The 16,725-nt window shown below is 33.4% G+C and overlaps 4 protein-coding genes across 5 annotated transcripts; 3 read left to right on the top strand and 1 right to left on the bottom strand.

Annotated features, from left to right (window-relative positions):
- Window positions 1-881: 881 nt before the first annotated feature.
- Window positions 882-1,729, bottom strand: LOC104732098 (small ribosomal subunit protein uS9x). The gene has a single exon (XM_010451622.3). It carries the CDS (start codon window positions 1,482-1,484, stop codon window positions 1,044-1,046), a length of 441 nt encoding a protein of 146 aa, XP_010449924.1. The 5' UTR covers window positions 1,485-1,729; the 3' UTR covers window positions 882-1,043.
- LOC104732097 (uncharacterized) lies at window positions 1,710-4,008 on the top strand. Of its 2 annotated transcripts, none has more exons than XM_010451621.3 (5): window positions 1,710-2,303; window positions 2,769-2,880; window positions 2,996-3,146; window positions 3,260-3,358; window positions 3,494-4,008. In XM_010451621.3, exons 3-5 carry the CDS (start codon window positions 3,030-3,032, stop codon window positions 3,803-3,805), a joined length of 528 nt encoding a protein of 175 aa, XP_010449923.2. In that variant the 5' UTR covers window positions 1,710-2,303; window positions 2,769-2,880; window positions 2,996-3,029; the 3' UTR covers window positions 3,806-4,008. The 2 variants fall into 2 exon arrangements, with proteins under 2 accessions (XP_010449923.2, XP_087334401.1); XM_087478275.1 differs by having other exon boundaries at window positions 1,787-2,303; window positions 2,991-3,146.
- A 217-nt stretch (window positions 4,009-4,225) lies between these two features.
- LOC104732095 (putative splicing factor 3A subunit 1) lies at window positions 4,226-6,101 on the top strand. The gene is made up of 3 exons (XM_010451618.3): window positions 4,226-4,334; window positions 4,506-5,553; window positions 5,655-6,101. The coding sequence occupies exons 2-3, from the start codon at window positions 4,528-4,530 to the stop codon at window positions 5,895-5,897; spliced, it is 1,269 nt and encodes a 422-aa protein (XP_010449920.2). The 5' UTR covers window positions 4,226-4,334; window positions 4,506-4,527; the 3' UTR covers window positions 5,898-6,101.
- Window positions 6,102-7,718: 1,617 nt separating this feature from the next.
- Window positions 7,719-9,697, top strand: LOC104732094 (CASP-like protein 1D1). Its single transcript, XM_010451617.3, has 3 exons — window positions 7,719-8,181; window positions 8,923-9,052; window positions 9,275-9,697. The coding sequence occupies exons 1-3, from the start codon at window positions 7,946-7,948 to the stop codon at window positions 9,494-9,496; spliced, it is 588 nt and encodes a 195-aa protein (XP_010449919.1). The 5' UTR covers window positions 7,719-7,945; the 3' UTR covers window positions 9,497-9,697.
- The last annotated feature ends 7,028 nt before the right edge of the window (window positions 9,698-16,725 follow it).

Here is a 16,725-nt window from a genome sequence, read left to right as displayed (position 1 = left end):
ACAAAAGAAGAACACACTACCGGTTCCTCGTTTGTAGGATTTATGTACGGTCGATTTAATTTGCTTCTGTCAAGATGAGAAGGCAAGAGAAAGTTGTCTAAGAAATTACTGTTGTGTTCAGTCCTGGTTGTTGTTCTTAAACTTTGGAACCTATCCTTGTTGTGCGTAACAAAGCCATTGAACTAGAGAGAATCTGGAGGCAATGAAAGTGAGAGGGAGAGGATGTTTGAGATTCCTAATGCAACAGATTACGAAGACAACTATCTAATTTTGAGAAGACTCGCCAGCTATATTAGCCAACATAGACCAAAGCTTTAACGGACGTCTTTGCCACTAAAACTTGGGAACACATGGTGTTTTCTAATGGCAAGACCGCAAAGACAATGATGAAATGTAAGTTGCCACAGATCTTGTAATACATATCTTGACTTTTTGATTGGCGTGTTTACAAGGTTGACAATTTGTACCGATCCAAGAGTTATGATTTCAGTTTATAGGTCGTCTAAATAACAAAAACATGTTTATCCACTTTAGGATCAGTCACGTATTTGATGAAATATTCTTTGATTGTTAATCGATCGAGGACCTCCAAGCCAAAACAGGATTACAATTTTAGCCTCGTTAACCAAAATACTCTAGCTTCTTTTGTCAATTTTTGTGAAATCTAACAACTATTTAATATCAAATGCTATGTGCATCAACCTAAGCATCAATCGAGAACACAACTTCTCTATTAAGAGTCTACTCAAGAGTAAAGACTTGACTACACTAACATTTCACCACTCTAGTCTAGTCTATCTATATTGCTAACCACATCAAGCAACCAAATTATAAGAATTGATCAACCTAAACATCTGATCCAACTATGCAAAATGGGCAAATAAAAATAACAACTTTTAAGATACCAAAATCGAGTAAACATCACAACAAAACATAAGTTTTCTTAGGAGAATGAAAATATAAATCTAAAGAGTCTCTCACTCACTCACAAGTCCATACTCAATAAGAAATACAAAAAAAAAAAGAACAAACCAGCTTTGTTTTTAACGGTAACTCTTCTGGAAACGAGCACGAGCACCACGACCACCAAACTTCTTAGGCTCACACCTCCTCGGATCAGCAACAAGAAGAGTCCTATCATACCTCACCAAGATATCCTTAATCTCCTTCTTCGACTGCTCATCCACATACTTCTGGTAAAACGCAACAAGCGCCTTCGCGATGCTCTGACGTATGGCGTACACCTGAGAAGTGTGACCACCACCGTTGACACGGATCCTCATGTCAACACCAGCGAAACGGTGCTTTCCGAGGAGAAGCACTGGCTCGAAGATCTTGAATCTGAGGATCTCAGGCTGGAAAAGCTCGATTGGGCAACCATTGAGCTTGATCAAACCAGATCCACGTTTGCAGTGGGTGACTGCCACCGCGGTCTTCTTCCTTCCGAAGCATTGCACAGATTCAACAGCTGGTTGAGTCGCCATTTTTTGTTACTTAGGGTTTTTTTTCTCCTTGCCGCCGCGACGAAATGTAAACCTAATAATGCTGGAGACGCTTTTATACTAAGTTAACGAATTCGTGGTTTTTTAGGTTTTTTTACTAATGGGCCTGTTTTTTATTTGGGCTTCTATTTCTCCGATCCATAAAATAGTTAGAACCCATTTTTTTTTTATATAAAGGGTCTGCTTTGGACCTTCATATCAAAATTTAATATAAAGTTTTATATTCAATTTTATATCTCAATAAATGAAAATTGAGACGTTACGTGAAATTAGGAGAATATTTAGATATTTTATTAGAGATGTTGACATATATAAAAAAAAAAAAAAACAAAAAACCTGAACAATCTATCTTCTTCCTCTTTGCTCTGTTACTCATCTTCATCATTTTTGTGGTTTTTCAAAAAAACAATTTGGTGTGTATCGATCAACACACAACTAGACTTTTTATTTTTAATATCAAGAATCGTCAATTTCAATCTCTCTTTTATCAGTTCCTGAACTTTTTTTTTTTATATAAATCAGTTTACCCGATGGCGATTCTTGTAAATTTGTTCCAAGTTCGTACTGGTTATAAGAACGTTTCTTCAAAATTTAATCACAAGCCCATCCGAGTAAGCTGATGTTTTCAGCTTATTAAGCCCATTTGACTATATATATATATATATGTAGTTCATCCATCATCAAACCATTTGGCGATTCTGTGCTTACAAAAAAAAAAAAGGTATTGGAGAGGTAGTTACGTTTCCGTCGATCGTCTCGTCGCTGCTAAGCTTCTTCATCCCAAGTATCTCCGGTGATAAGGTTTCCGATTTTTGCTAAATCTTCCTCCAATTTTGCTAAATCTAGCTCCAATTTTGTATAACATCTTGCTGATTTTGGTAGATATAGATCTCCTTCCTCCAAAGTTTCATCAACTGTTCTTATAACTCGATCGTCTCCACTACGGAGGAGATTTGTTAAATTTCTTCTTTAATTCGATCATCTTCGTAAGGAAGGAGATTTGTTAAAATTGTTCTTAGGTTGCTTTATACTTAGAATTGGTCTACTCTGCTTAAGAATCTTTATCTCTTTATTTCCAGATTTTTAAAGAATTTTCTTGGTTTAGCAAATTTAAGGACAAAATTGTTCTTAGCAATTGCTTAGTTATGAGATGATGGTCTTCTCTGGTTAAAAAAAAAAAACTTATCTCTCTGTTTCCACGCTAGTAGTGTTAGTATATCTGTAGATCTTTCAATGGTTTTTTTGTTTTGTTTGTTTGTTTTGAAGAATGAAGATGATCTATCAATGCGCACACTGTCGTCAAATGATCCCCTTTGGAAAAAATGACTTTGAGTTGGAGTTAAACTGTCGAAATTGCAAATTTAAAACCTGTGGAAAGGTACAATAATTAATAGTATTGCAACAGTTTTTTTTTTTAGTTAAGTTCTTCTGTGGTGTGGTGTGGTATGTGAGCTCAATGTCTGTTTATTTTTGTTTGTTTTCTCCAAGTGCAGTGCCTCAGACGTTCTCATTACCCGGCATCGTGTCATGAGGTTGAGAAGTGGTTATTATTCCGGTCTACACGACCTTTCCAAGGAACCACTATTCTATACAATCTTCTTCGTGATTATAATACTAATCACTCGGGTTATCATAATATATATGGTAAACTTAATTGTTCAGTTACTACTTAAACATTTCTTATTTGGTTTTTGTAATTGTTTAAACTTGGGAAGAATCCAGTTTCTCAAAATAAGTTTTCTACATCTTATGTTTAGCTATTTCGTTTGTTGGACGAGGTTCAAACTGCTCATGAACAGTTTTCTCCAGAGTTTTATCAGCGTTTCCACAAGCGCCTCATTCTTCCTTTTGATCAGGTTTGATATATATATATATATATGAACTTTGTATGTGATGGACCTCTTTTATTACACTGATCTTATATTGAACCTGTACCTGTTTAATATGCATCAGCATCTATTGCTTAAACTGTTTATGAAATGTTTTTGCAGATGCGGGAAGTTGTTGATTTCAACCGTTGGTTCCTTCTCCATGCTGCCTTCAACCCCATCGTAGAGTCTGTTCTAGCAAATGAGCATAATCTTCTCGCCACGCGAATGACTGCTTTCGTAGTCAGTGTTCCTCCAACCGATACGGCGCCAGATGCGTGGACTGCAAGACTACAACAAGTCGACATGATTAGTATCGATCTTGGTGTGTCGATTTCCAAACTGATCTTTGGAATTCCAAAGGCACATAATATCGCGGATGTGCAAGAATCACGCAAGGCCGTACATTACTGGACATCAAAGATGGTATCGTGAAATCCTTCCTTGTTCACAAAGGTTCTTGATTCGAAATTTCTTCTTTTTGTGCGTGACACTTGGTTTGAAACACTACACAATGTTGTTATTTGGTAGAATCTTCTAATATCACTAAACTTCTTTTTGTTGTCAATATTATAATTGTGGCTCTTCTTCTTATTAAGAAGTACCACTCCTATTTTACATGATTACGAATTACCATACTTGTTAATTTAGTTTAGTGACTTGAATAATGCGGTTCATACACTAATTCAGGTTGATTTTAATCATTTTCACCAAAAAAAAACAAAAACAAAAAAAGTTTGAATTAAATCAAAAAAAAAAAAAAAACAAAGTGATTAATCAATTCAAGTTTTAATTAGACTACCAATCAAGGCCCAGAAGTAAAAGGCCCATTAGAAAACGAACACATTTGGGAACTTGTTGTTCGTCGTAGTAGTGACCGTTCAACTTCTACTGATTTCTCTCCTCCCAAGTCGTTCGTTGTTTCTCTCGACGTCACGGCGGATCTCTCTCAGCTGAGGTTACGGTACGGTGTCTCTCTCTCTCTCTCTCTCTCTCTCTCAACCAGAAAAACCCTAACTAGTCCGTAGCTTTAATCAACCTAATCGGTAAAATTTGATTGATAGTATTAGAGAAACCAAAAATGTCGATAAGAAGAATCTCTGATCGTTTTATTGTTTTTGTGGTTTGTTCGTAGAAAGAAAGAAAGAAAGAAAAAAATGTGGCAGAACGATCCAGATCTGGAAACGATGATCGACATAGCGGCGGTGTTCATCTTCAAAAACGGAGTTGAGTATGAGGAGGAGCTCATTGCAACGTTTCCAAGTTACAGCTTTGTGGATAGCTCAGATCCTAATCACGGACTGTACCAGCGGAAGCTTATGGAATACAGGAACGGAACTCACGATGCTGCTCCTGTCATCATTACTGGCGAAATCGTTGAGCCACCTCCAGGTAATATCAAAACCCTTATCGAGCACACTGCGAATTACGTTTCCAAAGAAGGTGACAAGGCTGAGAAGATGATCAGGGACCGTAATTTTAACACTGAAAGATACCAGTTTATGAAAAGATCAGATCCTTTTCACGCGTTTTACCAGAAGAAGCTTGCTGAGTACCGTTCTCAAAAGGATGATGGTGATGAAGTTGTTGTTGTTGTTGTTGATGATGAGGCTGCTGCTGCACCACAACAGCCCTTACCCAAGCAACAGTTCATAATTCTGCCTAATTGTTTACAGTTGCGTCTTCCTCCAGAGATGAGTCTCAGGGAGTTTGATACGATGAAGCTCACAGCTCACTTTGCGGCTTGGTATGGGAGTGAGTTTTGGTTGGGTTTGGCTGAGAGAGATCATCCTGAGCTTGGGTTTATGAACTCTACTGATAGAAATTTTCGTCAGTTTACTGATCTTGTTGTTGCGTATACCAAAGTGTTAACTCCCCTGCCCACTGATGTGGGACAAGAGCTGAGTGATAGTCCCGCTTATCTGAAAGCCATTGTTGATGCTTTTCTCAAACGTGTTCAGTGGGATCCTGTCCAGCATTATAAATGGCTTGAAAGAGGAGAGCAGGCTATGTTGGATTGGCATGCTTCTGTGGCCAAAGATTTTGCTAACAAGGACCAGTACTTACCACCGCTACCAAAGCAGCCTCCTCCTCCACTACTTGAGGAACCAAATCCAAAGAGGCAAAGGCTTGACGAGTCAGCGCCCCTTGTTCCAGAAGACCAGTTTCTTGCTCAACATCCGGTGATGTTCTCCTTCTTAATTACATACAGTCCTTTTCTTCTTCTTTACGTATATATGTGAGTTGTGTATTCTAACCATTACTTTTTACATCACCTTTACAGGGCTCGTCTACAATCAAGGTTTCTGTTCCCAATGCTGATGGTGGGCAAGTCGTCATTGAGATCACAGTGCAGTCGTTATCGGAAAGCGTGGCAAGTTTGAAGGAGAAAATAGCTGGGGAGATCCAAATTCCAGCAAGCACACACAAGTTAACTAGTGGAAAAGCCAGGGTTTTAGAGGACAACGACAAGTCTCTTGCGCATTACAATGTTGGAGCAGGAGATATCCTAACTCTGTCTTTATGAGTGGATCGTAGGGAAATAAATGCTTCTCAATCTACTAGCTCTTTTAATGACTACTGTCTTTAGTAGTTCATGTTTAAAACTAGCTCTCTAGTGACTTACGTTTGTGTTGGATTCTTATCTTAAGAGATCTTTTATATAGACTATAATATGGGATGGCATACTCGTACGTGGTCATGGTTTATATATCTCTTTTTAATTGGTGCACAGTCTGGTTTCTCTTCCAAGGTTTTTACGTAGTTAAACACATTGAACTGTAAAAACCAACATGATTTACCTTGGAATACTTGTTCATAAATGAGTAGTATCATTTTAGATAGTAGATGTTGCACCTTTCAATATCAAAATTAGTTATTTTATTTAAAGATTCACCGGTATAAAAGTATAAATACGCATTAATATACATATTGACAAAATGACAATTGTTAATAGAGAAATACGTGTATGTAAAGAGAAAAGAACACATATCTCCAACTCCAATAGATTTTTTTGGAGGACAAAAGACTTTTGACAAAATTTAGTTCAAGATGATAAATCAATCATCATCGTCGCTGTCGTGATCATTGCCTTATCATATACACTTTTAGTTTCCAAGGCAACGATCTTCGTTTATTCACGACAGCTGCCTAATTTATTTTAATATTTTTTATTTTATTTTTGTGAATCTTTTTCCCATAATTTTGAAATAAGATAGCAATTGCCATACATATCTGTATTTTTTCTTTTGACATAGTCATAGAGACACAATTTGTTTAGCCAAACTGTTTACGTATCTTTTTAGTTGCCATATTTTTTCATGCATATATAAAAGTGTTACTCAATTATTGCTAGCTCGCTTATCTTTGTTTAAGAAGAAGAGATTGCATCTTTAGTTATAGTACTAGTTTCATTAAATTGCTCTGCAATTCAACGTAAAATACTAATAAAAAGTAGCGGTCATAACTATGGATATCCATAAGCTATGACTGAATCTTGTTTATTTCTTAAATTAGATGGCATCATAAGTTTCTTTATCAGTTATAACAACGACTAAACGCACTACTTGGTAATATATTCTTAGGTCAAATTAGTTTCTTTATACCGAGTTAGCCGACGTATCTGTTAAAAATGACTTTATCATTTACCTTAAGCTTAATAAATTTGCTAAGACTACAAGGTTATTATATCAAATTAATATCCACACGCAATAACGAAAAACCCAAATTATAGGAAAATATATCAACTTGTGGATTCTTGATAAAAATTAAAGAATTATTGGTCCAAAGACTTCATTGTTATTCAATCTTGAATTTCCAAAACTCTATTAAAGTGTGTCCATTGATTTCGGTACTTTTAAAGTCTTGTTTACAATCAGTACAAGTCATGAGATATTGAGTTAAAGATTTTAGAGATTTAATCATGTGATATTCAAATAAAATGTAGTATTGAACAAACTTTCTGATTATACTAAAATTTAGTTTTATTGGTTTATATATTGAGTTCACATCGTCTAATAATTTTTTTCATAAAAACTCTTTCAAAATAGCATATACATGTTACCGTGGAATTTTCAAAGTTAATTTCTTTTCAAAAATCAGCACCTTTTGTTTTTTAAAATGTCAACTCCGCTCTATCGTATACGTATAAGGTTACGACCGTCCCTTTTTCTTAGTATAATATCGGTATGTACGCAACATGCAGTTGCACACACACACGATATTTTAGCGTAGTTCCACATTAACAACTACCAATCTACCATAAGACCTATACAGATGAGACTGCCAGAAGATGAGATCTTAACGGATATATATGAAGATAGTGACTCGTAATTACAATTTTCAAATTGCTCTAGCGTGTTCGAAACACCCACCCATATTAGTCCCACGACTTTATACTATAATATTAATAAACATTATTATAGCAATACATTATGTTTCTTCTTTCAAACACACTTAACCCACAATCAGTCCACAATAATATATAACCCCCTCTCAACGTACTAAACATATCACCACCTCCCCATAACACAGAATTCACATCACCTTTCTTAAAGTTAATTCCAAGATTGAGTTATGGGTTCTGATGAAACCAAATCAACGTTGGACACCGAGAAGTCGACCGTGCCAGGATGCGGCACCACGACGAAGAGTTGTTGGATGACTCAAGTTTTGCTAAGAATAGTTCTGTTTGCAGCCACTTTGACATCGATTGTGGTAATGGTTACAAGTAAACAGACCACGAATATATTAATCCCTGGAACTCTCAAACGTATTCCTACTGCCAAGTTCACCAACTCACCGGCTCTTATGTAAGTTCATTAACTAATCTACTATATATAACTTAGTATGTTCGTCGAAGTTGATAGACTATCTCATAGTAAATGTGACTAAGGTTCAGAGCTCATATGTGATTTGTATATATCACAGTCAAGTCAAGTAATGGTCAAGTCAAGTACATCATTCGGAATACACCTTGTTTTTTTCTAGCACGGCTCTTAATTAGTAGACCATATCTTAATTTCAAGTAGAAATAAGTCATGTCAAATACGGATAGTGTAATACGATGATCGGTCATGTACAAATTACAATGACCATTAAAAATTTGGTCAGAGCATATGGTATTTTTTTTCCCTTTCTATAACACAGAAAAATATATAATTTTGAGAAACCAGTAGGGATTGGTCATACTCATACATATATGCATAAATAACTGTAGCATAAGCCATTAGCTTAAAAGTTTAAGCATATAACAAATACTCTGCATGACTGCATGCAAGTGCAACTGCCCAATAGTATATGGCTTATTTTTTTACTATACTTTTGCGTGTGGGAGTAGTTGAGATTTCGAAACAAAGTTTTTGGAAAGTCAAAAGTAAGTTGGAGAAAGCTATTTAACGAAAAAGAATCAAAATTATATTAAATGATCAATAATGATCATAAAAGCATCTTCAAATAAGATTTTAAAATTATATACTTCTTTTGTTTGATTCATGGAGTACGACTATCTGATAAGTGAATCTTTTTTTTTTTTTTTTTTGTTTTATGTGTAGATACTTTGTGGTCGCACTATCGGTGGCTTGCGTTTACAGTATTCTATCTACACTTGCTACCGTATCTGCTTTCAAGAAGCCTTCCTCTTGCTCTGCGATTCTCTTGCTCAACCTTGCCATTATGGATGCGGTAATTAGCTAACCGTAAAAAATGAAACTATAAATTAACTTGGACTAAAAGTATTTTTGGGGTAATTATTTAATATATATTAAACAAAAAACAACTAAAAGCATTTCAATTAATTTTAGTGTTAGAGGTTTTGTATTAAGACATAAATCACGATATGGTAAAACAACTAAATGTTTTGTTCTATTATTGAATATACAACGTACGACATCATTTTTTGGGCAGGTGATGGTGGGGATAGTGGCCTCAGCGACGGGAGCGGGAGGTGGAGTAGCTTACCTTGGTCTGAAGGGAAACAAACAAGTGAGATGGGTCAAAATATGTCATGCCTACGATAAGTTTTGCCGTCATGTCGCAGGCGCACTAGGCGTCTCATTGGTAGCTTCGATCCTCCTCCTCCTCCTCTCCATCATCTCTGTGATCTCCCTCTACAAGAGAATCCGTTGAGTCACTCTCTTTGTGTTCTTTGTTTATGTTTTAGTCAATTAATATTGATCTTGTACGGGAAAACAAGCTATTTCCCCACGAGAACTATCATATCTAGTCAGATGGAGCCCGAACTTTGATCTCAATTCATATATCCATCAAAGAAACGTTCTACATGTATTTCTCTCCGAAATAAAAATTTTATATTTAAATCTCCCCAAATTTCGGTTACATCGGTTTACACTGCAAACCCAAATTAAACCAAATATTAAACCACTAAAAGTTTATTGTAAACTGAATTAAAATCCGACCAACCATTAATTGATCTTATATCTCTTCTTGGCCCGATTCTTCCAGCAACAAATGATATTGATAAATTTGATTTTCAATTACAAAAACTGATTGGATAAATTCATTGCAATTAAATTCGATTGTCATTAACCATAATTGTTAGAATAGGAAGATTATGATACAGCTGAGCGGAAGTGATGGCCAAGAGTCGCGTCGCAAGAGCTGACGGAGATGGTGGAGGAAGGAACAGAGCCATGGATTATTGCGATGGCGCTGTTTGGTGGACTACCCAGATCGCCTTCACCTTCTCCGACCACCACCACCATCTCGACATGTCTCTCTCCTGTGAAGACTCGCTTTTCCTCGACTCCTCTTTCTCTCCTCAACCGTCTCCACTCTCCACCTCGCTGAGTCCACTCGGTTGGAACAGCTCTTCACTTACCAGATCTCAAATCCATGGAGCGACGATGATGAAGCTGTGTCCATCTCTCTCCCCTCCTCCTCCTCTTCACTCGTCTTCTTCTTCGACAACCTAAGGATCCCCGACAGCGTCTTCATCCCACACCAACGACGGTGGCGTCAACAAAATTAAGAAGACTTCAAATTCAAATTTGATTATAGTGTCGTGGTCATGGAATATGCTCTCCTTCATTTTTTCCATTAACAGGAATTTGTTTTTATTGTAAGAACAAAAAAAAATTGTTTTTATTTTAAGAACAAAAAAATTGCTCTAGATTTTAATAGATATGGTCAAATTATTATGTGAGGTTACAGAGTAACATCGATTATGGGTTTGCTCACTGTTTCATCGATCATGTGTTTTGGTTTTAGGTGTCAATCGGGTCTAATCTAATATAAATCTGCTTTTTTTTTTTTTTTAATTGGTTTTGTTTGTCTAGTAATTGGTTAAGTGAACAATAAACCGATGAAACCCAGATTTATGGGGTAATAGAACTCAAACTATTAATTCGGGGAGATTTAAGTATAAAACTTTTGTTTCGGGGAGAAATATATGTAAAACGTTTATTTGGTGGATATATAGATTGAGGTCAAAGTTCGGGCTCTATCTAGCTAGATATGATACTTCTCGGGGGGAAATAGCTCGTTTTCCCGATCTTGTACTTGTTTCTTTGGTCTCTGTTGAAGTTGACTTTTGTGTGTTTAATTTCATTAGTGTTGTAGTATTTCTTCGGTTTTGTATGATTGTGTGATTAGTTTATTTGTAACCTGAGGTTTCTAGTGAATCTTTTGAATGTTATTTTATGTTTGAATTGATGATTCGTTAATGACCAGTCTTTTTATCGATCTTATTGGTGGAGTTGTGGCTAAACATTCTTTGGCAGACATAAAGAAAAGTTTTCTGGTTGAAGGGTAAGAGATTGCACTTCTTAATTCCATTCTTAAGTAATCCATGTTTTAGAAAAAAAAATTGTTTCACAAAGATATAAAATTTTAAAGTTTTTATATATGTGTTATTTATTAGTTATTGGTGATGAATGTAAACTTTAAGAAAAAATTGTTGAACAGTACTATCGATTTAGAGTTATAAGAAATAGAGAAAAAAATACATTGATCATAATCACATTCTTGTATGTTTGATTGATATGTATGAAAATTTTTAAAAATGAATTTATAGAATATAGAGGGAATGTGAAGTGAACTTAGTGCAGTGGCCAAATGTAAGTTCTTATTGCACAAGACACCATCACACCCGGGATCGAGTCCCCCTCCCTACAAATGTAGGGATTAGCCTAATGGGCCGGCCTGTTGTGGCCCAATGGTTGACAAAAGAATATAGAGGGAATCTTATTATATAAAGTTGGGTTTTCAAAGTTAGCCATTAACATGATTTTGACACGTATCAAATTATTAATCTGAGATTTTGACATGTGTAAAAGTTAATATTTAAAAAGATGAATTTGAGATTATAACAAAAAAAACAAAAAAAATTGTTTAAACAATATTTATAATGTAAAAAGATAATTATAAAAATTACAAAAATTAAAGAGTTAAAAAAAATAATTATAAGGATATTATATATTTCATAAGATTCGAAATTATAATATTATTTAGAGAAATTCCTTTAAATACCACTAAAAAAGTTTTTTTCCAAAAATACCACATTTTAGTTTTTTTTTTTTCAAAATACCACAAAAGTTGTTTTTCCAAAATTACCACAAACACAAAAAATTGAATTTTAAGGATGTAGAATTATTTTTTTTTATGTTTGGGTTGACAAATTTAGTTTTTAGGGGTAGGGTTTAGTATTTATAATTTAGGAATTAGTTTTTAGTATTAGAACTTTAGTTCAATTATGTGGTATTTTTGGAAAAAATACATTTTAGTGGTATTTTTGGAAAAAAACTAAATTGTGGTATTTTTGGAACAAAAACCTATTTTAGTGGTATTTATGACAATTGCCCTATTATTTACTTATTTTTAATTTTAAGTTATTAATTCAATGAAAAAATATAAAAAGGATTAAGTAAAATGTACAGTTAATTATTAATTCTAAAAAATGTAAATACTCACTTCTATATAACCATAGATGGTCTCACATTTTTCATCTAACAAAATAATTTATTCAAAAATACTGCTTTAAACTTTGTTCTATTGGTAAAAAAGTTTTAATGGGAAAGTAAATTTTCTTTATTTTTTTAAACCAAAACTTTCTCCTACTTTCTCATTTTTTCAGTTTGGAATAGTTAAGATTAATATGTTGACCTAAAAAAAATGTAAATTAATATATGCGTCTTTTTTTCTAATATGATATTTTAAAATTTATTATAGTATTTTTTAGATTGTTTAATTTAATTTATATTCTAATCTTTGATTTAAGATTCATATATTGTTTTGCTTATAATTTTATATTATTTCTTTAATTAGGTCAAATTAATTTTCTTCTAATTTCTCTAACCTTGATTGGTTGGTTATAAACCTTTTTTTTATGTAAACATAATTGTTACCATTTATTCAATTCCATAGGGAGATAAAGAGTAGAACCTTATCAAATAGGCTAATCAAAAACAAGCTTACAACAAACATAGATAGATAAATTAGAAAACCATAAACCGTTTTTGATAGATCCATGGAAGCTCGGAGACAAAGGCTACATCATGATGTGTTAAAGATACTTCCACGAATATATTGAGAAATTTAACATTAGTTATTATCAAAAGATTTTGTGACGTTGGAAAATGACTTTTAGTTTCATTAGTTGCCCAAGCATGCAACTTTGAGATAGTTAAAAGACGTGAACATGTTCTCTCATCACACATGAGGAGGGCAAAGCCAAGATTCTCTCCACGGTGGAAGAGGTTGGACGCATGCAATATTATCTCCCCACGGGAGGAAGGCGGAGCAAAGGTTCTCTTCATGGTGGAAGAGGTTGGACGTAAGGTTCTCTACGTAAGGGAGGAGGGCAGAGCGGAGGTTCTCTCCATGGTTGGTCTTATACTATTGTGAAGATACATCATTGATTAGTATACTATGTAATATATTTTTTATTCGAGAAGTTTCTTGAACTAAAAATTTTAGTGATTAAAGAAACTATGCAAAAGTGAAAATAAATAGACATATAATATTCGGCTTAATGTGTTTATATAGATATTTTCCTAGGTGATGGCAAATAATATATTTGTAACATAAAATATACTTAGGCATAAAAAAATACACTTTTAATGGTAATATACATAAAAAATTTGTAAATAGATATAAATCAGTGTATTATAGCAAAAAAAATTTATAAATAACATACAACAAATTTTAATATAATTTTTTTAAATTTAATTTTATTTACAAAATTTTATAACCCGCACATCGGGCGGATCCTTATCTAGTAATATATATAGTAAAAGGTAACGGTTCAAAAATGATTGTGATTAATAATTTGGTTATAGTAGCCACTGACCGTTAACAGCTGGTATTTGTATTGTCACGATTGTTTTGATATTTTAATTTTCGTTTATCAGCGTATAGCCCCACGAGAACACATAATTTAAGATTATCTATTAAGTACAATTTAACTACTTATGTACGCATCTTTGAATCTGAATGCGAGATGTCCAATAACAAGATCGTAATAACATTTTAGCTTATGATTGCGTGTAAGAAACCTCTAATTGTCAAATATAGAATGTGAGATATTTATAATCGCATTATCCAACTAATGTGAGATATTTATAAATATAGAATGTAATATCCAACCACCTAAATATCCCATTAGTTTGGAATTGTTTTGACAACTCATAAAAATTAAATAACGAAAACGAAATATTTTCTTGTGAACGAATCTGGTAATTCAAATGATTAATACTCGCAGAAAATAAATAAAGATGTGAAGAAAACGGATACACGAGCTCATTGTCCCATGACTACCTGTCCCAGAGACATTATAAGACTTTATACGGCCTATATATACCGTTATACGTCTGTTTCAAATAATGAATATAGAAGAAACAATAATTCAAAATAAATATATGAGTTCTACTATTTTTATTGGGATACACTGAAAGTGTAATGATGACAAACAATTTTGGGTTTTTGCTAAGTTTTAGATGTTACGACGATACTGATCGTCTATATCACCATTTACAAATTTAAAATACAAACCTTTTTATATAATTTTTTACATAAAAAAGTCCAATTTCTACTATCAGTTTGATCATTTTTTAAAGAAGAACGTTGTGCATTATAAACTCATTTTGCGAGTATATGGAGAAATTTTTAAAAACCATGGAAAAATAAAATGAATTTATATGTATTATATATCTCTCCATCAATCTTTTAAATCAACTTCTGACTTATCGTTTTTTTCTCAACCAAAAGATAACCTAAAACACAATTAAAGAAACGCTTATCACTTTCTTTGGGCAAAGGTCGATCTCGTGGAAAGCAATTTGCTTACTCAAGGCTGAGATATTGTGAACTTTCTTGATATGGAAGAAGTCCTTAACTCTTTATTTTGGTAAGACATAATCACAAAAAAATAGAAAGTGTTTAGGATAAAACATAGGGTTTCATTAATTCACAATGTGAACACCGAGTTCCAAAATATCAAGTAGTGTCGCTTATTTGCCGCTACCAACGGCATTGGGAACTTCGAGTAAATTTATTTGCGCATTAACTAAAATCCAAAATTTGTTCTTCGGCGGAACTTGACAAAATCACAAATCTAGTGATGGTCCTTTGACTTCCAATTTTCTTTCAGACGATCTTCGTGGATATTAAAAAGATATATGATTCTAACACCGAGTGATATGGTCGCATCTCTACGGACATTAAATTCATATTCTAAAATGATCATGTATTATAAAATATATTATCCTCTTAAATCTTTGTTTCGTTTTCTCGTAACATGATCTCTTATGATTATTGAATTCTTAGAACAAACAATGTCTGAAAATTCTCTTAAGGAAAAGAGAGGAAAATTTGATAAGTCAGTTTAATTCTCTTAATAAATGGTCCAAACCTGAGTTTTAGTTATACTGTATATTGGTTGATTCTAAAAATATATTCCAGTGGAAAATAGAAGTGTATATAAAGTCATTTTTAATGTATATCTGGTAAGACTAATTTATTAAAACTGAAGTTTAGATTAAAAAAAAAAAACTAATCACTCAGACTAAAGCAATCTGAGTTGGTGCAGAAGAATAATAAGCTGGTGCATAGCTGCCGTGGGAACAAAGCGCTTGTGCATCACATGGATTTAAAGAGGACAATACAAAAAAAGGTTTGTGGAGCTTAAGCTAACGTGGTAAGTAAAATTTTAAACAAAATCTATATATATATATATATATATATATATATATATATATATAAAAGATAACTCCAAATTATTTGTGTTTTAGGAAAATATATGAGTTCTTCCATCAGGTCAATATAAAGATACAAGTTTTAAGATCTCTACTAGGGTTAGTTTAGTCGAATTTTACTAGCGAAGAGAGTATACAGCTCGAGTCATTCGATTTCGTTGTGGCGAGCAAGAGCCTTTTTGCATGGTGAAAAAGGTTAATATGTGTCTTGAGTAATAGTACTAGACTTCTAGTTAAGTTTTTTTTTGTAATGTGATATAAATTATTATTACGTATAATCCTTGTATAAGTTAGTACGTGTCACTGTTTGAAATGACACGTATCCGAGTTGGTATTATACATAATCGTATGGTGTATGAAGAAGACTCGCCGTAAATGATTTCTCTCTTAAATTGAGTATTTCCAAAGCGAGCTGTCAGTGACCACACTTGCTAACTGCCATTGTTGCATTAAGTTCTTCATGACCTTCAATGGATGTCCCCACATAAACTACCAATCTTTTTTATAAACCAAGTTGCTTTAGAATTCGTCGAGTTGCTCTCCATTCCGTGATCGATATAGGAATAATTATATATTTGAAGCTTTGGGAATTCATTTTCCTTGTATGTAAACAAAAAGAAAATGATCTTGAAAATGTGTAGAACTATTGTGCATTAGTCTAATATTTGATGTTTAGTTTTTTATAATTAATTATTTTTTCTAATATTTAACATTTGTGAATTTTTTTCTATTAAATGAATTGTTTACAATGATGGGTTAGATCATATGTGAGATTCTCAACTGGTTGATTATAGGTTCTCCAAAATTTGGATTAAGTTATATGAGATTAGTTTTTAGAGACTTGAGTTTGAAAGTATTTTTCACAACTATAAAAATATTAAGATGTTTGATGGAACTGAGAAAAATAAATATAAAATAATGTACTGTTTTTGGTTAATAATGTGTTTTTGGTACTCATCATTTCGTTATGAATCTTATATAACGACAACAATATTATTGCCACCAATCATTTTCACACAATAGCTAAAAATAGAGACACTTGCCAAACTTAGAATCAATTTTGTATTCTAGTCAAATCACTCAAAAGCCGATAATGAGGATGTGGGCAATCCGAAAATATATATTTTAGATCCCTATATCACATAT

The sequence above is a fragment of the Camelina sativa genome, chromosome 12 (assembly GCF_030686135.1).
Source record: "Camelina sativa cultivar CO46 ecotype springtype chromosome 12, ASM3068613v1".
NCBI classification, from domain to species: Eukaryota; Viridiplantae; Streptophyta; class Magnoliopsida; order Brassicales; family Brassicaceae; genus Camelina; species Camelina sativa.
This window is presented reverse-complemented; position numbering and strand designations above follow the sequence as displayed.